This window comes from Acanthaster planci, linkage group LG02 (genome assembly GCF_054643075.1).
Source record: "Acanthaster planci isolate LZ-2023a linkage group LG02, COTS_SCS, whole genome shotgun sequence".
Lineage (NCBI taxonomy): Eukaryota > Metazoa > Echinodermata > Asteroidea > Valvatida > Acanthasteridae > Acanthaster > Acanthaster planci.
In genome coordinates this window covers 32,630,697-32,656,583 of record NC_141778.1, presented here as the reverse complement: position 1 = coordinate 32,656,583, position 25,887 = coordinate 32,630,697, and the positions used below count along the sequence as shown (strand labels likewise).

The window sequence follows — 25,887 nt, the reverse complement described above, 5'->3', positions numbered from 1 at the left end:
CCGGAATTTCGGTTACATTGTAAGACCTAAGGATATATTATTTCAATAAACTTTTCGGTCCAATTAAATCTTCAGGGGTACGTCGTGAGGGTCCCTCTGAAGCGAACATCAGTTTCGTGCAATACAATACGTGATATTTCGATGTACGTCAGCACAATTTCCACGGCGGACACCGACAGACCCATTGGGAGATTCACCCCCTGAAGTTGATGTGTGTAAACACGGTCCAAGAATTACTTCAAAATGTTAGGGAGATAGGTTTTGGGTACTGGATTTTACGAAGGAGGTAACCCTGAATAAAAGACTGAAACGATCTTCAGTAAATGGTATCACAACAGCGGCGTATCCAGCTTTTTTGGTGTCGGGGGCCAGAGGCCAAATTCAAAAGCAAAAGCGGCTTTCGCACTCATTCGTCATGTTGGGAAGAATGATTAAAAACTCAAAAGGTTTTTCTCTCGGTCTGGATATCCTTGCTTTTATTTGTTGGTGTTTTCTCAGGGGTTTTTAATGCTAATATATGATAAATAAATATACCGATTACTTTTTTTTCTTCTCATATATGAAGTATTCTTTGTAAATAAAAACTTTCCGAACGGCAAGCCCCCCCTCCCCCGCTGGATACACCACTGTACAGGCAGAAACTCACTGTTCATCAACATTTCTAAGTCGCAAGATTTATTGGGTCCTACACAGGTTTATAAGAAATAAAATTACTACAAGCTGTACCAGGTGAAAACATTTAAACATGGTAAAACCAGTATACTTCAGAAACGAGTACATCCAGTGTTCTAATTATTGAAATTAACAAAAACATCTGTGACACCTGAAAGTCATGAATTGACAATATTCTGAAAACATGTTTAAGCTTCAAACCAAGAGTAAATTTTGTTCCGTTCATGTGATGAATATCACAAACATTCATTAAGTTCAAATAAAAGCGCACTGAACCCATTTTACTCCATCATCAGAAATACAAGTGCTAAAAATCTTATAAAGACCGCGCTGCTTCAATTTGTTGTTCCCCTGAATAGTAATAAAAATTATCAAAGAGGCTGAAAAATGTATTCACTTTTAATGGAATGTGTAAAAATTCAACCACAAGCTGTCTGTCTACATGGATGTGTGCCTCACATGTACACTACATTTGAGAGTAGTTGCACTTTTGATAAATTGCAACATTTTACAGTATCAATATAATTTACCAGTTTTGTCCAGTTTTTCAGCTGCTTCGTACCGTCCATAAAAACTGTCTCTCACAAACTATGTATTCAAATATAAAAATGTGATCTTGGCCAAAACTTCTGATAGAAAAGAAACCAAATGAAACACACGGCACTGGCTGGTTTTATACTCAAGTGAAAGTAAATTCCTACACTTTGCTACAATTAAAAAAGTACAAATACTCCTTATATGTAAAATTGATCCTAAAAATCAATCCTCACCAACTCATCTATGCCAGCAATGCTTTCTAAACTACTTTTTTTTGTTTTATAAGGCACTCCGTAAAATACCACAAAAATAGAACTGCAACATAAAACACATACTAGGAATAAAAACATTCTTCCCAAACTGAAATCTTGACTCATAAAGCAAAGAACCTTAAACCAAATATTCCTTCCAATCAAGATATATGTGAAATTGGTAAAATTAAGGAGCATTTCATTAAAAGCCACACTTGACTAACAAAACTCTACAGAGGACTTCGTAACAATAAAACAAAAGATCCCAAACAAACACAAAATCTGAACAGTTGCGTAGGGTATATTAAAAATCCAACCTAAAATACATTTACTGAGCAAACTTGATGTAGCGCTAGACTAAGAAAACGGAAATAAGGGAAATTTACCATTACACAAAATACCACCTCAGTTCACTGCATAAATGTTGTTGAGTTTGGACAAAATTTCAGAACACCTCAAAATGAAGTAAATGTTCAGCATACAGAAAAGCCAGTGATTGATCACGAGGATGACAACTGGGCGTATGCTTTTTATAAACACTTTAACAACTTCTAAAAATCCTATCTCAGAAGGAAATAAAAATTTCATTCATTTTGACTGACAACTTTTCAGTTCTCATTCCTAGAATAGCATTCTAAAAATTCATGTTCGAGGGTGGTGGTAAAAAAGGGTCCCAGATAAAAATCACAAGTCCCTGTGAAAAGTATAATCTTCAAGCATCACAAGATTGTAAAATATGAAGCATTCAAAAATCACTCTTGTATAATCACTCTCTGTAGAAACTGAAACAGTTACTTCGAAGACACCATTCCTGGTAGTGCACAAGTGGTAGCAGGAAGGGGAGAGAGGTGGGGAAACCCTCAACCAAGTTGGCACTTAAGCACTCTTGACATTCAGAGTGACGTGGGCCTTAATACCGCTCAGCTGGGAGGAAGTGAAGCTGACGATGAGGTCGCAAGCACCGACACCCTTAGGGATCAGAGGCACTCTTTGGGTCATCCGACCATTCACTGGGATATGTCTGTCATGACCAAAAAAGAACGCATAAAAAGCGCAGGTTAAACAGAGAGACTGTCTGACATACCTGATGACTGCACAGACAGCAGATATCCGCCCTAATAACATGGGTCTGTGTATGAAACTTTGATCACTTCTCAGCAAATTATTATCCCCATGGTAACTTAGAAAATATTGCTGATCATGATAAGAATAAAACAAAGATTTGTTTCTCATAGAAAAAATACAATCAGAGAAATACTCACTGGTTTCTGTTTGCACTGCAAACATCATAGATTAATTTGCATCTCAAAGAAAATAAATTCTTGTATGTGCTTTTATCCTTGTTATTTTTACAAAAATAATGGAGGAGTTTATTATGCCTATTTAGATTTAAAATGGGGAAAAAATGCATGAAGAACACAATCAAATTCAACACAAAGGGTCCGTTAAAACTTACGGTGCCTTAATGCGTTTAGCGCCTTCCATGATGGATCCCTCCATCAAAATGCTGCAGTCAGTCAATGGGTACGGAAGTGGGTTGGTCAAGGAAATAACTGTAGTCAAGGACTTGCCACGAACTCTTAGTCCCTCTGTCTGCATGGACAAAAATTGGAAGAAATATCTAAGCAGGGTAGTGTACGATTCAGGAACAAAGTAAGCTTATTAAATTTAATACCGACAAACAACTCTTTAATTCAAATAGGCTAATGTTCCATTTTTGATTGTTTTCTTCCAACTATTTAAGTGGAGGGAAATGATCAGTTTCCTTTGCATTGCATTGCTCCCACTGCATGTAAATGGATGAATAATTCTTACTTTGAAACATTTTTTTCTGTGCATTTGCATCTCAAACTAAACCATGAGTAGGAATTTATAATAATATGGAACACCATCAAGTACAGTGGGACGTTACTGTAAAAAATATTAGCATTTGTTCGTTATAACAATTTCAGTTACGGATGTGCACGCATCCGTTCCAAGTGCTAATCCACATTCAAACATGTGCTGGTATGCCCTACAAAGTGCTTTGATTTAAGGATTTGGGGCAAAGCCTACACGAAAAAGGGTGAAAACACCCCTAAAAGAAAGAAAATTCCTGCATTTTTTATTATGTTAATCTCCTTTCATGTTTCACCCTGGGGGTAGTCATCACTAGAAGAGCTGTGAAAAGAAATCAAGTTTTCCTGGAGTCACCGCTTTAAACCGTAATACCTGTTAGAAATGTTTAGTAACGTACCAAATGTTTAGAATAGCGGTGTTCATTATAGCAATGTTCCATTGTATCTTAGTTGATTTCATGGGTATATTTGTCACATTAAATCTGTATTTTTCTTTTCTTTAATCAGATTACTTTTATGTATATATTTTCCCTACAGGTGAATAAAAGTACCCAGTGGAAACCAGTCTTTCTGTATTTTATTACCTTAATTTTTATTGGTTAGTAGTTAAGGCCTAATGGATGTTCAACATACCCTAATTTCACTATGGGGTGTTTTCCTCGTGGAACGAGCCCCACCTGCACCATACAACGATGGGTATGTGTAATGGTTGAGAGGTTAAGTGTGTACAAGGAATGTGTCTTTGTGTTCGGTGCCATGGTTAGATAGCAGTGACATTCTTGCCAGTTTTTTTTTTTTGGGGGGGGGGTGCAGTCCAGTCAGTTGAGACCAGAGCTTGATGGCAGAAGGGTCATGATTTTTCAAAACCATCAAACAGAACGTGACTTTCAAACCTAATCCAGTGTATCAGTGACAGAATTGTTGAGTTTGATCTACATCCTTTTACAAACAGAAACCTGTCTATCATTTCATTCTGATAATGCTGCTTCACCATGGCATGTAAATATGAACTTTGAAGATCAATTTTTGGTATCGTCTTCAAGAATCTGAGGGGTGGTGTAACTGCTGTGTCCTTGTGGCCGGGAAGTGGAGCATAGCACAGTGTACAGAGTGAGGGTCTGCCTGAGCATCAACGTTATTCAGAACTGTGCTTAACTTTTGATACCTTAAGAACATTTTGAAATCATTAACATGTTGTTTAAACAACTTGCAAAGTTGAATGATTAAGTGTACAAAGTCACTAGAAACAGACATCTCAAAAGCTGAATTTCAAGTTGGTCTGAGATTAAGGATTTTGGAGATGAACTTCAGAACTGAATTTTGTGAGAAAGAAGTGAATTGATATCTGTGTTATCGTCGAAATGCAGACATTTGGGAATACATGTAGTTGAAAGTTAACCTAAGTTGGAAATTGAAGCAAGTGGATTGTATGTTAAATAATGGTTATGGTTACTCTGTGTTAAAATTTCAAAACAGCTTTAATTTCCCAACTATCTAAGAACAAGTAAATTTGGGTTGGGAAAGGTCACGTTAAAATTTTACGGAGGAACGGATAATTAGAAACTGTGCAATTACATTGAATCTTAATCCAAGAGTGCACCCACAATTTTTGTGAACTGAACATATTTGTTTTAAAAACCTAATTTTTTTGGGGGGGGGTGGATTTGGTGGAAATAAGTTCATTTAAAGTGTACACAGATTAAAGAGAATTGCCAAGTGATGTCTCATATATGTCATGGGAGTGTATGGCATATTTCTTAACATCAGTTTGTCTGACAGTCACCAAAAATAACTGTGTGACAACAGTGTCCCCTTTTCCATTATTGAGGTAAGGTGCCAAACAAACACCTACAGATTTTGCACAAATCAGTATTCACTGGAAAAAATATTCCCAGCTCAATCATGGATATCTAAATGCTAAAATGTTTCATTCTTGTTAACTGTTACGGCAAACTATATTGTTGGAATTGTCACTGATGTGTTTGTGCATTTTGGATCAATCACACTTATCTACTTTCAACATCATAAGAAAGCAATGGTCACACTTGATGGTCACAAATGAAAACCTACCGTGACATCCAGGTCGGGTTTATCAAGGACACAGTCATACTGCCTGCTGAAAGGCTGCTTGGTTTCCTTGACGGAAGCCATGATGAAGAAGGACACCCCAGCATAATCGGTCAACTGCGGCAAGTATTCAGATGCAGGCACAGTCACTGGGACCACTCTCGCTGGAATACAAAATGACCCAAAACATTTTTCCAAGTTCTGGCATTAGAAATATTTTCTATATTTGTTGAGAAATGTGAAGCTGTCCACACAACACTGTTAGGAGCAAACTGCAGTCAAGCTTTTCTGAAGTTTGCAAAGGCTACAGTAAAGCAGCCACGGAAAGGCTGGTAGTCGGACACTTCTAACTGAAATCAATTAATCAATTGGAGAGACAAAGATTTGATTGAGGGCTGGGGTGGGACTTGGTAGCCCCCTAAAATATAAAGCTGTACATTCCCAATAAGCCTTTTGCAAGTTAAATTTGAATAAAATCTGGTACATTGATTTCTTTAAATTCACGTGAACATAACAATTTGAATTCTGCATACTAAAACCACTGTTGCTATACCTCGTGATCCAGGGCAAACTTGTGCTTAGTTACAGAAGAGACGCCTTGCAACAGTACACTATTCTCAATGGATAAGGACACAAAGGAACCAGTCCATTCCAGAGATAGTGGTCGGTATGCAAAAGCTTGCCCCAAATCACGAGGTAGAGCAACAGTGTCTTTAGCCTTGTCTTTAGTCTGGGGAATTCAAATCACTGTGTTTATGTTTAATCAGATAACTCTGGTACACTGACAGCGTACCAGATTTTCTTCAAATTTAACTTGCAAATGGCTTATTGCCAAGAAACTTGTCTTTTTAAAGTATTTTTAAATCAATAATGAAAGCTGAATTGTGTAAAGTTTTTTAGGTTATTCCATCCTACATTATGCTGGTGCCCTCCCCAAAAAAGGATGGTGGCTGTGCTACTACTGTGAGACAACAAGGTGTTGTCTCCATGGAATGAGGGATGAAGCTTACTCCACACTGACACCAATAATTTTCAAAATCAGCTTCCTCTCAGGCAGCATGATGCCCAACATTCACTCCAGAAATCAGACAGCAATGTGACAACTTTTGGGCCTCAATTGGACGATCTGTCTCTGTTCCTGTTAAAAGGCTGGAACTGAGGAGACAACTGAGGAACTGATGTGAGCCTCTGCAGAGGTCCTTACATTCTTTGCCCTTGAGAGTCAGTACCCCATTGTAGGATGAAACCTTGGCCTTCTTGACTCCTGTGTAATACACACTGTTCCCTGTCACAGCCAAAAACACAGAGCGTGCCTGTAAAAAAGTCAAGTACAGATACACCCATTAATTACCAAGCTGACAGATGCCTGGCAGAGCCATATTCATGTCCACGTACAAAGAGATAATTTATTTTTCCATTCCATTTTAAATGAAGCATATACAAAACATTAGTTACCACCTGGCATGAACTTCTTGTGTGCTACAGCAAACTAACTGTATAAATACAAGAGGACATATCTCTACACAAAATGTTTCAATCCAAATTTATAATTTGCAGCATAATGATAACTTTAAGTTCTCCTAAGCGAGCTCTAAGAAACTGCTTTGAGCAATTCTGGCAACAGCTTTGCCAGTGAAGCACAAGGTCCCGTTTTTAATCAAAATCTAGATCCCCTTAATGGAAAACTTCATTATAAGTCTACAGTTCCAGTAACTGATGACCCAATCATCTCACCTGTTGTGCTTTGTTCACCAAGGTGATGGTAAACTTGATGTCTTTCCCGATGGGGAACTGCTCCGCCATGTCCACATCAAAGACAACATCTCGAGTGAGGTTCTTGAGAATTCTCTTGGCCTTGCGGACATGACTACTGGCCTCCCTAACAGCAATGCGCTCCAACTCCGAACCTGAAACAAGTTTTTCAGGGATAATGGGAGACTGAGACATTGGTGGCAGCAGACATACTGGTCCTTTTTCAAGGTATTGCACATGCTCAGAACTATCCACGCATGCTCAGAACAACATCTGCATGCTCAAAAGTGGTAAAAAGGACCATTTGTCTTTGTTACCACCAAGCGTCTCAAAGTCTCCCATTAATATTCTCCACATTTCATTCAAATTACTCTCCCCAAGTAAGGATTTTTCACTGATGTAAGACAATACCAACCACCAAGCAAAGTTCTCTGTGAAGATAGACAACTTTCAGATCAATCAAAAATAAAAACTGGCAAACTGTCCACAAACCTTCCTTGTACTTGTACTGCAAGGTGATATCTTCACGCTCAAATTTCCCAACAGCTTTCGTGCTGATTTTGCATCCAACATCATCTGAGTCAATATCTATGACCTCTGGAGCCTGGTAAAAAAAAGATTCAGCGTAAAATGCGGAGGCAAAAATTGAGGAAGTAACCTAATTTACAACTACTGCACAATTAATTTGCTGGATTCTTCAGTGACCACCCACAGTCTACACCAAGAGACCAATTGTGCTTGCTACGTCACGTGACCTATACTGCAGTGTTGTAGTCGATTACTTTCTGAGTACCAACGTTCTCCGCAACTGGGTAAGAGGGAATAAGGCCAGAGTGCACAGGCATTTGATGGTAAATGCGCAAAGGTATGATTACAAAATAAATGTTAGACTTCAGACACTCCCAGTTATGTAAAATTTAAGTTTTAAGGAGAAAAGTACTTGGAAAGTACTCGGCCTAGACAGTTAATTTTAATCAAACAGTGATGGTCTGAAGTCATTATGTTGCTTTGTAATTGTAGGGATCTGGGAATTCCCCATCTAATTTAGCGAATTGTGTGACCTTTGAACCTCTTGCACGTCTTCAAGACGTGATTGGGCCTACATGCTTAGAATGTACATGTACAGTACAACTATTTTCTGTAAGTCTTGCCTTTCGGCCGGAAGTGGCCTACAATGTGATACTTTTTTCGGCACAGAAGTCGGGCGGGTTTCCAAGGTTTTTTCGGGAGAGCAGGGAGTGCTGTGCGAGACGAATGGGTGCGTAGACGCCGTGATGGCTCGGCCGGGAATCACACAGATTAGCACCGGTTTAATTGTCCAAGCAGTTGTGATTATAGTGATGGCGAAGCAAAAGAAATCCAGCCTGCTCGAATACCCAAGTCTTTCAGTACCTGCTGAACTTTCTTTTTGCCTGCCTGGCCTCTAATTCCCCCTTCAGTGGCGGACAGACCGCTGCCCCCGAGCGATTGGCCGGGGGCCGGACCGCTACATAATCTTACCTTTATGCATGTACCATCAAATGCCGATGTACTTCAGCTTTGTTCCCTCCTAACTAGTTAAATATTTGGTAGAGAACTTGGTTCTCAAAAAGTATTTGACTACATCACTGGTATACCTGGTATCAAACATCTACAAACATGGCGTCCACCCATAGCAAAGTGTGTTTTAAGTGTTGTTTACCAAAAATAAGGCCAAGTTTCGGTATAGTACTCAGCACATCAGTAGTCCGAGTACAGTACCAACCGTTGGTAAATGACACACTCTGCTATGGAAGGACTCTATGATTGTATGATATCCACTACAGGTCACATAACTTAACGGGCATAATCGACACAGTGTTCCATGATCCCCCAGACCAAGGCTGTACCTTTCTGGATTTAGTGAAGACCTTCCAGTAGACCTTTTCAGCATTGACCTCTGCAAAGGAGAACTTGGTGTCGTAGTTTAGGTGCACGTGACCCTGCTTTATGGCACGCAAGGAAGAGGGACCCATGCAGAACACCCCTGACACAGATATGAAGTCAAGAAAGGAATCATTATTGAAGCAAGCTCTGTTAAATTGTAAGTCATAACAGGACAAAAACCAGTTTGCCAGTGCAGTACATTTGGATACGAATTCCGTGCATTATTCGTAGTATTTTGAGAATGTTATGAAGTGCCTCTGGCCAGGGCCCAATTTTACAGTGCTGCTTACCGCAGAATTCCGCAGTTACAATCTCCATTCTGTGCTAACCGTGCTAACAGGAAAATTCTGCACTGACATTTTAAGCAGAGAATCCTTAGTAACAGGGTGTACCTACGTGCACAAGCATAAATTCCTTGCTAACCCGAGACATGAGTTCACCGTAACCACAGAATCTTCTGCTATGGTAAGTGCCAATTTTTGCTCGTGGTAAGCAGCGGTAAATTGGGCCTAGGGTACACCGATCCAGTCACAGCAAGATGTACTGTAAAACAGAACTAGCATCTATTCCCCAAATCTTTTTTTACTGTTCAACTTGGATAACACTGAGGATACAGTGTTTATAAAAAGGACTAAATAAAATTTTCCATCTACCTGATACAAAAATTATATGTCTTTGAGCTTAAATTTTAGTGTAAGGAGGCAGAAATCAAAGAACCCTTTTATTCTAAAGATAAGATGCCCTTCCATCAGGCAAAATTTGGAGTAACAAAAGTATACTACCCTGTGTAAAATACGCTTCACTCAACAACTTTCTGAAGGCCAGGTGTCTATTTGTGACCCGGTACATCGTAATCAGGAAAAAGTCACCAAGGCCATTTTACATAATGGCCAAGTAAAGTCAGGATGCGTGTAAATGTTGAAAAAAAACAATGTGGCGGTTTCTGTATATTTTGGAAGTGTATGTATGAAAGGTTACCATCAACACACTTGTGATGTGTACCATTTGAAAGCTTATGAAATTCTCTTTCTGACCATGTACATATATTTATACGAAAATGTCAGTTTGAGACCTATTCTTGATTTTGATGTACTGGGTCACATTTTAGGTTGCCTTGTAGGCTACAGAAACAAACACATGAGAATGCCCTTGAAGGGTACAGATGAAGATGACCTTTCTCACCATTGCTGGTCTCCTGTGGTGTGGCATCCACAGCTTGCCAGCCCCCGTAACCTTCTTCAAGGTCTGGCCTAGCCATCCAGCAGTCGTTCCACACGTGGAAATTCCTTCCCAAAACAAAAAAGCAGGAGGATTTCTTTGCTACTTTTCATTGGAAGACTAATCCAACACCAACAAATCTTTGTTAACGACTCCATTCTTCTTGCTAAACCAATTCAGTAAAAACAAAAATTAGTTCTATTTGTGAAAAGTCTGGAGGGGATGTCCTGCAGTTTTATGTGGTTCAAGTTTTTCTGAGATTTAAAGATTTTGCAAATTCCTGCAAAACTGTATTAAAAAATGGGACTTCCATGTTATCTCTAAGCATTTCTTAAATGTAGGCCTATGTTTGACATTTCTCTCACCTTTAGTTTCAAACATAGGCCTTCAGTGCTATCAGAGCAAAATGCAACTGTACCATTTAAAAATACGGCAATTTCTGAATGAAACACTAAATGGATCATTTGCATTTCTGTCAAGGAACAATCTAAACAGAAATGGCATGCAAGTTTTCCAGCCTTGGCAGTGTAAATATGCATAGCGTCAGGCCTGCGTCAAAACACGATGTTGAAAAGATCATGACAGATATCCATACCAGATGCTGTCTTCATCATAGTCATCCAGTGGCTCTGAATTCTCATCATAGTGATAGTCCAGAGTCAGGTTGCCATCCGTGTCATGGGCAGACGCAAAGTTGGTGATAGTCCTTGTGGGTAAACCGAGACTCCTCAACACTGGACAAAGACGTTAACAAACAACTCACACAATTACTGAGGAGAAATGCTGGCCTTTGAAGTTGTATTAGCTGAAACAAAAACTGAGAAGTTGTCACGTATTCTTATTGAGTTGAACAATATTAATAATAGAGTATCTGAAACAACACGCACGTCCAGTCAGGAGGCTGCCAAACACCCAGCACTGGCCATACTTGACAGACTCCTGAGTCTTCATGTACTGGGACAGGATGGCCACACTGCCAGTCCAGAAAGTTGGTGCAATTCCGTCATCATATTCCCCATCCCATCTGCCAAACAGCACCCCATCATCATCCTGGGCATTGACCTATCAACATATCAAAGATGAACAAAAATCAGACACAAGACTTAATGGGACAGCCGAGTTAGATCCTCTGACACACCGTGTGCACTGTGCAGAGTGTCCACTTGAGGTCTGGGCGTGATAGAATCTGGTGTTTTCAGTAGTAAGTTAAGTTACTGCTTATTGTTTTTTATGACATTATCGACAACGGTAGCCAACAATACAACTTATATTATAGACATTCTGGTATCAAATAATGGCGGGTCACAGGCACTGGCGGAGGAAGTGGGGGGGGGGGGGCCAGGGGGTCAGTGCCCCCCCCCTTTTTCCAACTGGGGGTCCTGTAATGGGGTGGGGCTCAATGGATCAACCTATTAATGGCTGATGCCTGTTGGTCTAATAACTGGCCCCCCCCCTTAAAATCATTCCGCAGCCAGTGTTCAAGAGAAACATATGACATCGATGCAAAGGAACTACAAACAACATATCTTCACGACAAGTGAGGTTAAAGAAGAACATTACAGGGTATGCCATTTATTTTTAAACAGCTTCAGTACAGAATGCACTGTACAGCCGACACTTACCAAGGCAGACATAACTCTTGAGACCTGGATGGGGCTCTTACGACTAGAGTCAGGCATGCCTGACTTTTGCAGCAAATACAAGGCACAATCCAAAGACACTTTCTCAAACTACAGGCAAGAAGAAAAACAATACGTACGGTGAACATTTACTTCAGGGTTAGAAATTCAGATAATTAGAAGTCTTAATTCGACTCTATTTCAATAGGAGATATACGTTCAAAGTATTTATGATATTACTGTGATCTTCCAAACAATTGACAATTTTTCACATCTGTGTATACACACAATTTTCTTTTCCAATGAGTTTTAGTGTTTTGCAAGAGGAATTTTAAAGTCGTGATGAGAGGAAAGAGCCGCAGACCAAGTGTCCAAAAACATTTAAATTCCAAGTTTTTAAAATCCAAGAGCAATTTTTCACTGTCCTGCATGGGTCATGTTGGGCAACCAATGTGATATTCATTCAAATTCAAGAACAATGCAAGCAGAGGAAAAAAAATGACAAATGACACAATTTTTATGAAAGTTCATTGTAAAAGCATACCATTTCAGAAGCACAAAATCTATGCAATTTGGATACCTCTGATTTTCAGTTCAGAGCAATCTTTGACACCCAAAACTTTCAGTACTGGCCCATCAACTTATGGCTTTCAACCTGGGCCAATTTCAATGCTTACTGCAAGTGAAAAATATTTCACAAGTTAGCGAGGAATTTCGGCTTGTGTACATACGTACATCCTGCAACTAAAGATTCTGTGCATGGTTAGCGCAGAAAGGAGATTGTAAGAGCAGAATTCTACACCATGAAATTGGGCCCTGACCTCAATGATAATAACACTGAGCAATCATGCACGCACCTGCCCGTAGTTCCACGGTGAACTGCCAATGCGGTACTTGGAGCCATAGAAGTACAGACCGACTTCACTCATGACGTACTCCTGTCGCTTGGCTTCCTCCGCCATATATACACCGTCATCTGAGCAAACATCAGAAGCAAACGTTCCCAAAGTAATTGAGAAATGGAAGAGTACCTCCCAAGATTGTGACAGGCAGACAGTAACACATAATGATGCTCTACTAGAGATGGATATAGTAAGGAGCCATCAGCATTTGTCTGTAATTGTTTCCCATTAACAGTCCAGTTATCGGGATCCACCCAGCCTGGTTTGGAAGATTTACAGTAGGTAATATTTTGACTATTCCTATTATTCCTGTCGAAAAGAACCTGGTGGAATTCATCTTAAATTCCATTTGCAATATGTCTACAGTTGGAGTGCTCTTTGGCAGACCTTTTTAATTGATGGACCAATGGATAGATATACAATAAAACCGATGGAACTCTGGCTCTGATAGAGTTTATGATTTGTAAATATAACATGAGTGGGTTGGCCAATCTGCATACCACACTTCACAGACACCACTTTGCCAATGGCATTAAATAAAGAAGAAAGTACACTTATAGAGAGTCACTGGGTTTTTTGACAGGGAGTGTTACTCACCTTTGCACCATGGGTTGAAAATCATTATCAGCTCCTCAGGAAACTCATACTCATACTCGTCCTCTCCCGTGGTGGTCACAATGAACAGTTTGTAGTAGCCAATCAGAGCCTGCGAGCTGCAGAAGACCTTCAGGGTCACATTGGGGCCCTTGGCACTCTCCACCTTGATGCCCCAATCATCATGATCAGGGTTGGAGGTAACCACAGGGGCCACACAGCGGGTGCCTCTGGTCAAGTTGGCACGGCTCCCTGCCGGCAAACACAGGATATCATGGCCGTGAAAATTTGGAGTCACCTTACGAAGTAACTACAAGTATCTTGTATCCCAAACTTCAAAATTCAGCACCTGTTTTCCCTTGGTTCTACAGATGTGCCGTATTGATTTAAATGTTTCTATTTATTGATTACTGATCACATCAATTAACATACAAAAACAATAAGGTCACTTTCACACAATACCACACACGACATCAACGCTTGAGGGTGCTATTACACAAAAGCAAGGAATGCATCATGGACTTAGATGGAAAAATCAGGAAATTCCTATCTTTACAAGACATAGTACAGTGTTTTTCATTTCTCAATGGCATAAGTGTGAAGTGAAAAACAAGTAAATCAGCTAAACACAGGAAAAGTTGCACGCCTGAAACCCATACCCAACAAGGCCTAAAGGGTTAAGTTGTCAACTTTGCTGCCTAAAGGGCTTAAGTTGTCAACTTTGTTGAACATAAAGAGAGGTAATTGGCAAACTGCACAAAAAAGAAGTCCGCAAATTGATCCAAAAATTTGGGGTCAGTCAAATTTGTCACTGTTTAAAAATTCCCATGTCTATTGCAAAATGGAGTGGAGTCCAGGGAAAATGACTGAAGATTGAACTTTATTTTTCAAGTTGAATATAATTAGATTTCAGGCATTTGGGGTATATGCAGATGTTTCAAATGCCAATAAGTTACTGAAAATGGCTGAAATTCTGTTACTTTTGGCAATGCCTGGCAATAAAACAGGTTTACTAGATGTCTCCCCGGGGAATGAAGAAAACAACATAAAATCAAAGACCACACAGGGGCTCTTCCTCCTAAAAACCATCAGGGGAACACGGCCTCACCCATTCGCAATTCCAGGACAAGCTCATCAGTGCTGGGCTTGTAATCCCTATCAAACTTGACATCGATGTGGAAAGGCTGGCCGCGACGTAAGACCAGACTGTCTACCTTGTACTTGCCGGTCTTGTGCTCCTGCTGGTTTCGATCCCGACACAGGTTCACGGACGACACCTTCAGCTGGGTTTCTAGAGGGAAAAATTGAATGCATTCAGACTTCAGCGCAGGGTCTGATGACAAAAAACGCTGGCACATCTGTATTTGACTTTGGGGAAAGAATTGATTGCTATTACACGTGGTATTTCTTTGTGATAAGTAACCATCCGGTACCAGCATTTTGTAAGCAGTAGGTTGAACAATTTCATTTTCATTGCTGCGTTGTGAAGGGGACCTCAGGTAAAATGAATGCTGTTCCTCAGGTCACCATACAAATTACAAAATATGTTTTTTAAAAAGTTGTTGATGCTTTGCTTTTCTTTACACCTTTCACAATGAGCAGTAGGCAATGAAGAGTCCACATTATACAACTGAGCAATTGAGTGTGGAATCTTCCACCATAAAAGGGAAAGTAGTGTGTTTAGTCTACACAAAGTAGTATTTGAAATTTCACTCTGTGCTTGATTTTGTAATTGTTGACCAAGATATCAAGCTCAAATAAGCAGAGGCTAACAATGAAATTTCAGAGGGCATTATTTCTAAGAACTGATGAGTTTTCCACTCTTTTCAATGCTTAAATAAACTGGTGACAACTTTTCATGCAACTTACTTTTCTCCTTTAAAGTAGGCAAGGTAAGTGGTGTTGCCGGCACATAGCGACGTCCCTGAGAGCGGACTGTTTCCCGTCTGCGTGAATGCGCGTAAGGCTCAAACCTGTCGGTGTAGCCAAAGCGGACAGGTTGTCTGCGGGTGCGTGAGGAACGGCGAACCATTTTTGCTGATTACTGCAGAAAAAAAAAAGGGAAACGAAGCACAACTTACAATCTGAAATTCGTACACACATATATTACAGGGACTGGGAGAAATGATACCTGTCCTTGACTGAGCCAAAGTGGCTTTCACCATGACTCAAATCATATTCTGGTGAATCAAATTTGAGTAATGAGGAACAATAATGCAGACCAAGATATACATGTATTCTACTTGGAAGTTTTCTGTGTAATTCAAAAATATAAAACATTGTACAGGTAGCTATTTTTCTGTATTTCATGAATTCAAAATCCCTGTGCTTTTCAAAGCACGAGAGAATTGTAAGATTCTGTGGAATTGAGCTACGTGATGGAGGAAAATCTTGTGGTAATTAGCATAACCAGTAAAACAAAGAGGTCCTAAATAAGTAATGGCACTTCTAGCACAAAAACATTTGACATTAACCTTACCTATGCCATTAAGCAACTGAATTGACAATATACAAACACAACCAAATGGAAAATTAAATACAAAGATAAAGAACGAGATACATGCAGCATTGATGAGACATCAGACAGTTCCACATACAAACAACCAAAGTTTTAAATGTTACAACGACCATTTAAAAGTGACATGTCCTAAAAGTGAAATTTAGCTGCAAAAAAACCAAAGCATTTCCTTCAAAAACACTTTTATGGAACTGTTTCTGTAACATCATATACAGATGCTCACTTCACAACAAAGTTCATCGTGAAAACAGCCACAACTTGTTACCTGGTCAAGAATACGATAGAGCCTTTCCTACAGAAGAAAAGTACGGAGCAAGGAAGACTGCAGGACTAGCCTCACCACCTGGCAAATGGAGAAGGGACGCTATGATCAATGAACCATGTGTCTATCATGTGTATCCAGATCCTTGGGATTCAATCAGCTTTAGAAGCCTAGGATAATGGCCAAACACAATAGCCATCCGTACTCTACTGGTTCAGCTCACAATACGATACCATCACAATAATGCCTGCACACAATAGTCATTGATTAACCAGGCACCCAAGCTACATGTGTATGGTCACTGAAGCACAGGAGAACTGCATGCAGGGAAAGAGGTGAAGCTAAAACGAGGAGGGGGGCTTATTCCTGAATTGCTGGCTCACTCAAAGCCATCAAAACTGAAAAACAAGCGATCATGATCAATGTTGCAAGAATTGAGGAATTAATCTAAATGGGGGTCGGAGCTTCTTATGGGACTGAATCAAACACCTGCAATGAGAATTTGAAACACAGTATATTATGCTGTTGTAGATTTATTGCTATATATGGCAACTGGTGCCCTGCGTGTCATAAGCAGCATAATCAGCGTCACTCGTAGATTGAGTCTTCATCTTACATTCTGTGTAACTACACAAAGGACGGAGAAAGATATGCAAGAGAAATGCATCAGATAGTTAAGGAAGTCTGCAGAAATGAATGATGGCAAACTAACAACTGTCTTCCCCCAAACAGGATCACAGTACATGTATATTACTTTGAACAAGCACATATTAAGCTCTGTCCGAGAAATTGTATACTGAAGGAGTAAAAGTGAATTTTTTTTACGTACCCATGGTAACTTTTTGAGCAACACTTACAAACCCTAATATGCCAATATTTTCATTTGTATTTTTTTTACCCAGAAGTTTGCTCTAAATATGTATGAGAAAACATGTTAATTTTCAGCACATTTTATTTGTCAAATACATCTGCACTGAGCAAATGGGATAAAACAGAGTCCAATTTGTGACACCAAAGTCCAGTTTTGAATTTACAACATATTTCATCAGTACTTAACAAGACTCTGATCCTTGTACACAGATACATTTGAAGCAACATATCAAGTTATTAGCATTTTTCACCCTCTCCAAATGTAATGAAAACTACAGGACTCTCATCTTTGGAAACTCAGAAAGGGGAGTATCTCAGAATTGTGAGGTCTTCATTTCTTTTTTTCCCTTCTTAAAAGAGATCCTTATCTCTTAAGGTCAACATCTAATGGCCTGCTAAAACTATGGTTGGCCATCAGAACAAAAGTAAAAGAGTAATTCTCTCTAATCTTATGCAACTATCAGAACACCAAATAACACATAATGCTGAATACTAAATGAAACTACACCCCTACTCAACATTAATGTGACAAAACTTTGAACAAACTCAAAGTAAAATTAAAAAACAATCAAAAGATGATATTTCTGCAAACTATGGTCGCCCATTCAAGTTGCAGCACAATGGGATACGGAGTGATCCACACGTATTAGATAAATACTGGTAGTCTGGCCAGTGATGTGCAAGCCACAAAAAAGCTTTCAACGAAGCATGGTGTGAGTGTCTAGTACAGTGGCTTGTAGTAAGTAGTGCATGATTTGGGGATGTGATGAACTCAGGGCAGATGTGCCAGAAAAGCAACAAGTAATAGCTGCACTGTTAATGCTGATTTTTGTATACTGGGACTTCTGAGTACCTATCTAACAGTACCAATTCAGGTTTACATAATCTACAAACATCAATGTACATCACTAAGCCTTTTATTTCATCATTTAAAATCCCCCCCCCAAAAAATAGTATGACCTCAATGCCAGGATACTTCACTATAAATAACTGAATTGCCCTTTGCATTACTATCACGAAAATGCTGAGTGATACAATTGACAGTGGTTAGCTCTCTACGGCAGACCTTTTTTTTTTCTTTCATTTCAACTGCTGTCTGAAATTTAAATAAAGTAACTTTCTACAGCACAGGCCCAGGAAGCAGCATGTCCCGAGACCACAATAGTCACACTTTCAGTCATGCATGGCTTTCATGGACCAATAGGGTACTTGCAATAGAGATTGCTTTCTGAAGAGGAACTCACAATGGAACAGGGCAAAGAAAGGCAGGGAATGGTGGGGAACTGAAAAGCAAAGTACGGGAAAGGAGACAGGGATACCATCCAAACTGAAAACAACAATTAAGGTGGCAAGGGTTGCTCTCAAGCCTTCAAGGGATGGGAGCAATACATGGATTGACTGATACAGGCTGGTGTATATGAGGTAACCAAATTACTTGAAAGGGAACCTTCAAAGGTACCATTCAATGAAAGCCTGAAGATGGAGACAATTTTTAATTGGAAAAGGCTCATTAACCATTTAAGTTTTGTTGTTAGAAGGAATTGGTTCAATTGGATACAAAATTGGATACAAAAGTGGCAATGGGAGGAGGAGACTGGATTCCAAGTAGTGGAAGCTGATAAAGGACACATCTGAGGAAAATTAGGAAACTAAAAGCATGACTTCATCAGAACTACAAAAAAATTAGAGGTCTCCAAAGGTACCCTGCACTCGGCCACATGACTTATAAGTTTTTTTCACAACATATGACCAGAAATGTTTCTAACAATCACTGGATTCAAACTGAATACACTTTCCAACTGATATGAAGAACTACTGAAGGTAAACAGCAGATTTGGCAAGACCACATGCTCTTTTTTCCTTCCAACTCCAGCATTTGAAGTTTAATTCTAACATTTTGGGCAGCTACTCTGCGAACCTTCACACAGCAGGCTACATTAGCATGTAATAAAACAGCTTCATTCTTTCATCAACTGAAGTTGAACAGCCTTGACCCACCTAAGCTTGCCTGTCTGTTAGTAATGCTCCCCAGCCAAAAAAAAAAACCAAGGCCACCTTCTATGGACCAAGCCAGTGACAGGCTTGTGAGACAGCAGAGAATTGTCACTGGTAAATGATGACAGATATTTCAATAAATTAAATCCTTCAAATTCAGCTTCAGATAGTTCTAATATAACCCCATAACAGAACAGCATGCCCACATCAACACAGGTACCTGTGTGTGTTTCCTGTACTCTATGTTACTGTCTATCATCATGGCTTCCATGTAAAATGGTGACATGCTGTGTGTTAAAACAGGGTCAAATGAATATGGTAACATAAATCACTAACCACAGACAGAATGAGCAAATTTTCAATGCCAAAAGTTCACAATTGAGAAAATAAGGTGGATTTACGGAGCAACAGACTAGCAGCTAGAGAAGGACACAGGATTGGCTGGTCCCAGGAGCTGAAGGGGTAGTTGAGTACATCTGCACTTTTGAGCATTTTTAGATCAAGTGCCCCATTTGGCTTATATTTATAATGCATTTTTTTGTAGCTTGAACAAACAGTAACCATAACGATATAAACAGGTTCTGGGAAAACTGAGTTGTGAGGGAGCACAAATTTAACATTCATTTATTGGACATACCAATAGCAATATCTTAAGTCAACAGAAGGCATATGATCTGAGTGGTTCTCAAATAAACTGAAAGTTAATTGTTTGAATTGTTAATGTACACTCCTTTTAAATAACAGCACAAGACAAAAGAAGATTGTTTATTACTGATTCCAATTACAATGGTTTAACCTTATTTTGGATCTCATTCATATCCCAGATACCCTCACCCAAAAAAATCACCATTTTGCTCGAAAATACCACAAATTTACCCCCTCCCACTGCCAATGATTTTTGCTGATAAGCACTTTAACCCTCCCCCAGAAATCCCCTTCCTATGGGAAAACTGCATGATCCCCCCCCCAAAAAAAAACCCTGGCGATGCCCATGATTACAGATTGTGGCCACTATGTTGGAAAGAGGGAGCTAATGGTTTCATCCAAATAAACATGGCCAGGAGCCCTGGCAGCCACCCGGTTAACTTGTATAAATTATGCATGTTTAATTTCTAGTTGGTCCCTACTAAAACACTGGAGGAGGGTCCACCACCTGGAACATAATTGCTGATTCCCACAGAGGCCTTCAGATTATAAACTTTCTATATTATATTACACATGGACATCACTTGACACCCTGTGAACAAACCCTATGAGACTGGTCTGTTTTCTTAGGTAACACCTCAATATTTTCACTGCACAAGTTGACATTTAGAACATTTTATTGCTTTTACATGGCTAAAAGAAACTGCAGTGGAAAATCATACAGTTATGTGCATATGGAATTCACCCCCTTTTTTATGCTAACAATGCAGCATATTCCAGTCAGGACCATGCACAACAATGCCACAAATTCACAGAGTAATGTAGGGTATCATAGTAAACTAAACGTGTGTTTGCATTGTTTGCATGACCCATACCATGACCCCAAGCTTCTAAATCAAGAATCACTGGAGTTTAGGCTAGTGCATGTGCCCAATTTCAGATTTTATGGTTGTTGTGTGTACATGTACAATGTGATAAGTTTGCAGTAGCCCCATGCAAAATATCTCTATCACCTTCAAATCTCAATTATCATGCAGCAGAAATTGGGTTGTTCAGAACAGCTAGTTCATTAAATTCCAAACTATATAAATTTACTAGCAATAGAACAAGTTAACAGAGTTGACAGCAAAAGAGGACTTTTCTATTGACATGCAGAACGCAATGTACCTGCTTCATTGGAAAATTTAACACTTAACAAGATCTTCCTATTACAGAGCATTTTAGGCTAGGTGACCTTTGATAGAGCAAACAGGAAACTGGGCAGTGGAACAATCAGCCAATGACCTCGGCAGGTAAAATGAGTGTGAGCTATACAAGGCATGATTTCAATAAACATATGCCCCTGCATGGCACTAGATCTACTCTGCCTGCAACTCAGGCATCCATGAGGGCCCCTCAACCATTTCTTTTCCACTTTGGTGCGGGAAAAATAATAACCTTAACCATGCAATTGCTAAGGGTCAAAGGTCTTCATATTAATTCAGTTGACCTTGCACTGGCAGGGGCCAGTAAGGACTCCTTTGTTATTGTAGCTATCGTCCATATCTGATCGGGCATTTACCTGGTGCACTGCATAGCTTTGTATTTTCATTAATTATGAAACACCTCAGGCCATATTAATGAATAGGGAACTATACTGTATACAAATATGTAATTATGATTATCATTATTAAAAATTGCAGAGGTTCACAGCATCTATGTTTTGCAGTCTTGAAAAACTGTTGAACCTCATAAGCTATGCCCCAAGTTTACTACAATGTAAATGTTAAATTGTTCATATTAAAATGTACACGCAAAATAAAGTTTTAAAAGTTCTCACCATTAACAAAAGTTGGACGCCATGACAAAACGGACGGCTAGGTAGTAATAATTAGACAAGTCATAAGTGCGGCCAGGGAATTCCCTAGTACAGTAGTAAGTTCCTGGACTACCATTTACAAATTACAATATCATGAAAGTTGCAACTTGCATGCTGCGCTTTTTAGGATGCGCTTGATTTAGCAACATAATTACCCCAAAAAGCACCCGTGGGAAACTGCGCCAACGCCCACATACATCTTTATGATAAACTTCAATCACGCTGCCTAAATGCACTACACTGACGAATACTGTTATTACTTAACGTAGGCTTACCGATCGACATTAACACTTAGAAATCAGCTCTAACGTTACTTACATAAGTTATCACAACTTCACAAGCCCAAAATCATCAGTCGTCGACCGCACTCTCCAAGTAAAAAGTTAACTCCAAGCTTGCTAACACTACAGCCAAAATACCAGCAACCTTTGTGAACCTCCAGTGAACAAAAGGATTTTCGCGCCACATTTATACCACGCGTACGAGGCTACAGGTAGTACGGAAGCGTATCAGGGCCACTTGCACTTTTTTCGAGTTACTATTTCACCGCGGCGAGTTATACGATCTTGCATCAAATTGATATCCCTCCGCAGCGAATATTTCAAGAGTTTCATAAGTCCTATTCAGCGCGCCATCGTTTTTAAATGTATGTACATGTATATTTAGTGTGAAATGCAGTGAGATTTGGTTTTATTTAATTGGAACAAAAGGGAATGTTACATTTCAACAAAGCTTGTTCTCAAACACAAAAGAAAACAACAGAAATCAATTTTTTTGGTATGAATTTCCAAATTCATATGAAGGGCAGACTGTTTTTAATTCCTTCACTGCAAAAACTGTGGTGTTGAAATCAACACTTTTTGGTGTCATCAGATGGACACACCATGGGATGTTACTTTAACACCGCCGGTGTTATTTTGCGCACCTATAAGTGTTACAATGCACTGGAGGGTAAAAGCAACACCAAATAACACCAACATTTTAATACATGTACCAGTGAAAAGTGTTATAGACCTCTGATAACACAGGGGTGCACCCCAGTTGTTGCGGTGTTCCTCCGTTTTCTAAGTGCCAAACAGAAGCAAGCGGACTTGAAAGTTACATTTGAACTTCTATCAGTCGAAATTTATTCATTTATAATACTTAAAATGGAGAACAAAAGCGATACTTTGCTTTGGACGGTTAAAACATTTAGGTTACTTCGTGCCTTCAAGTTAAACCTTTGAATATAATATAAGTGCACACGTGCCATGCGCACTGGGCCGGAAGTGCTAACCCATGTTCAAACGTTAAGATAAACTCCATCCAAGCTCTCGACAAAAAATATGTCATGGATTTGCCCTTCCTGTTACAATGCATATGATATCAATATGGAGGTTTGGTCTGAAATGGTAACACACACTGGCTAAAAGTATGTATGGGCGTTGCCAGAATTTTTTTCGGCGGGGGGGGCAACCATCTGGGTGGGTCAGTTTTCTTTTCTGTTTTTATTAAGCAAATTGATAATTTTGGTACTATTTCATTTCTATTTTTCATTTCTTTGGCTGTCACGGTTCTTTGTAAAAATTTCTTCAGGGTCCCCCCTCGCGGCGCATGAATATTGGCACCGTAATGCTTTCAATAGGCAGTCTGCAAGGGAATCAAAGTAATCTACGACACTTCCGAATATGGAAATTCACACCCCAAATGAGATTTCTTTTTTGTGTATCAAGCTTTGTTGAAATACAAAAACTTTTAATCAATCTAAAATATGTACTGCATTCCACCCTAATGATACATCTGAGAACAACAACATGCTAAATAAGAATTATGAAGCTATAGAAATATTCGCTGGGACGGGATATCAATTGACTCCACGGTAAGATCGTATAACTCGCCGCGGCAAGATGGCGAGTCGCCGCGGCGAGATAGTAACTAAAAGAAAATTGCAAGTGGCCCTTAAACGCTTCCGTACCCCTAGCGCGTTGGGTAAAAAAAAAATCACTTGACGGATTATGCACCCATTCGGTGCGTTCGATTAGCTTACACGTGTAAGTCAAACTTACACGAGAGCGTTCGTTTAGCCATCACGTGATGTTCGTGCCTGCCCTGGTGTCAGCCACCAGTACCCCACCTGGCGAGTGGGTCTCTGGAGGCAGCCCGAGTGTAATGACGTCACGGATGGACTGTTCGAGCATGGACGACCTACATGTGGAACGTGGCGGGGACTTAACCTTTTTCCCAGAATGCCTTTGAAAACACACTGCAGGGTGCAGTGTCCCAATTCAAGGAAAATTCTCCGCCAGGCGGAGGCGCACAGAAAGTACCCGCAGAGATTGTTTCAAAAAGAGGGGTCTGTTTGGGCCAAGAAATAAAGGGAGTGTGTCAGTATGGCCCAGAATTATCTCTGTAGATTCAGGGGCACTCATCTGGGGGCAAAGCAGACAAAAATGGGATTGAAAATTAGTCAGAAGAGCCCCCGCAAGGTGAGGGATGTCATTTAAAAAATGGCCGCTGGGTGGGCTTGGCAACATTCACTTTTGGGGGGATGAGTTTGTTTTGGGCGGATAATTAAGAAATTCATTGGTTAACCTACTAAAAATTGAAAATCAAATGAAACCTGAAGAACCAAACAACACATTGTTTTTTTGTTTGAGAGGCCTCATGGGGCTCCAAACTTGGTTGATTTTACACTATTTTCAATGGAGCTTGAATGGGGTCAGTGCACCAAGTGAGGCTTCTCTTGAGTGTAACACTGGTGTGTTCAGGGAAGCTAATCGAACGCACCCATTATTATTAAGAGCAAGCAAGTGGTTGTTTGCACGGCCTTGATCCGATAACTCGATAATAATGTAACTGGGATGTGTGCGGTGAATCCAGAATTTTTCCGGCGGAGTAAGACCGAAGTCTCATTTTTGCGGACAAAAGGAACAATGAAAAGCATAACATAACACACATTGTTTACAACGGCATTTAGTGTATACGTAAAAAAAATCTGCAGGAAGCTATCTTGTTTTAAAATTAAATTTAGTAATTTTTTTATCATTTACTGAATTTTTTACATTTTTACATCTTTCAGGGTTTTGTCTCAGATCTGCACCTGGATGTGGTCAACAGACCATAACAAAAGCGTTTACACAGACATTTAATAAAAGTTTAAGACTACCAGGACAGAACTGCATTACCCGAACAGCACGTGGGTGCGTTTGCCCACTGGCATAAATGTTTCTAGAGGTATTAGGAAAAACTTGAGAAGTGTTTAAAAAGCGTTGAGAAGGGCAAACGAACAAACTAAAATTTCTCAACCAACAGCCAACAATACTGCACTGGAATCTTTAAAGTAAAACGGTCCCTAAAAACACAAGGATATTAGACCGATCACCCTTTTGACCCCCAGTGACGGCAAAAAAGACTACGAAAACAATTCTTTGCGCTATTTGCGCAATACGATCACGAGGTCGAGAGTTACTAAAGCAGATAATAATGAAGTTTGATGAGTAACTTTACTGTAGGCCTACCTATCATAATTTTAAATGGGTCATCACAAGGAGATCAAATTAGATATTACAATGAGAGAAAAACTGTATCGATATGCTCAAATTTTTCCCTTTGTATGTAGTGCAGAAACGTTTTCCGATTTCTGTAGGATACGTATTTGAACTGATGCGGGGTACCATGTCAACAATTGAACAACTTTATAGATGGCAAATTTCAAGAGCTCACATGCATTCAGTTACAACAACGACCATGTATTCGTGCCCATCTGATCTCCCTTCCCTTCAAGCGACATGGGCACTGACCTATTTGCCGAAGAGGCACATAACGCGCGCGCGCATTCAACGGTCAACTATTCTTTACTCTACACGGTGTGGTGGACGGCTAAAATGCACGTACGCGCCAAGCTTACGAACGCGCCTGTGAGTTGGCGCAACTCAGTTATCTCCCACAATGGAGATTGATGGTGTCACTGTAGTTATGCCGTCTCCCTGAAACTGTGTATATGGGTTCATACACCCCCCCCCCCCGAAATAAATTAAATTTTAAAAGGATAAGTAAAAGATATACAACAAAGAAGTGACGTAAAAGGGAGTAAAAATAAAAACTTTGTTGAAAATGAATCAAAATTTACCATATACACTATGGTTTTTCAGTTTGTTGCTGATGTGTGATGAGTGCTTTGCCCCCCCCCCGAAATTCTCCACCGTAGAAAAAAGTGCTTCCCTGAAAAAAAAAAATCCTAGCAACACCGATGTAAGGGCACCTGGCGCGGGGAGGACCCCCTAATGTGATGCACGAGCTATATACCCTCAGGCTCTTGTGCCTACTTCACCCCCCCCCCGAAAAAAATCTGAAAGGAATTCCAAAGATTCCGCCGACACAAAAGAAGACGCAAAGAGGGGGTCCC

The 25,887-nt window shown here is 39.8% G+C and overlaps 1 protein-coding gene across 2 annotated transcripts; it reads right to left on the bottom strand.

Annotated features, from left to right (window-relative positions):
- Nucleotides 1–658: 658 nt before the first annotated feature.
- Nucleotides 659–21,986, bottom strand: tgm1 (transglutaminase 1). Of its 2 annotated transcripts, XM_022230529.2 has the most exons (17): nucleotides 21,822–21,986; nucleotides 16,139–16,216; nucleotides 15,225–15,399; nucleotides 14,464–14,646; nucleotides 13,359–13,607; nucleotides 12,717–12,835; nucleotides 11,863–11,970; nucleotides 11,128–11,302; nucleotides 10,836–10,974; nucleotides 10,205–10,308; nucleotides 8,986–9,122; nucleotides 7,610–7,721; nucleotides 7,100–7,272; nucleotides 6,570–6,678; nucleotides 5,369–5,529; nucleotides 2,917–3,053; nucleotides 659–2,481 (listed from the first exon to the last, which is right to left on the bottom strand). In XM_022230529.2, the coding sequence occupies exons 3-17, from the start codon at nucleotides 15,385–15,387 to the stop codon at nucleotides 2,337–2,339; spliced, it is 2,214 nt and encodes a 737-aa protein (XP_022086221.2). In that variant the 5' UTR covers nucleotides 15,388–15,399; nucleotides 16,139–16,216; nucleotides 21,822–21,986; the 3' UTR covers nucleotides 659–2,336. The 2 variants fall into 2 exon arrangements, with proteins under 2 accessions (XP_022086221.2, XP_022086223.2); XM_022230531.2 differs by lacking the exon at nucleotides 16,139–16,216.
- Nucleotides 21,987–25,887: the final 3,901 nt, after the last annotated feature.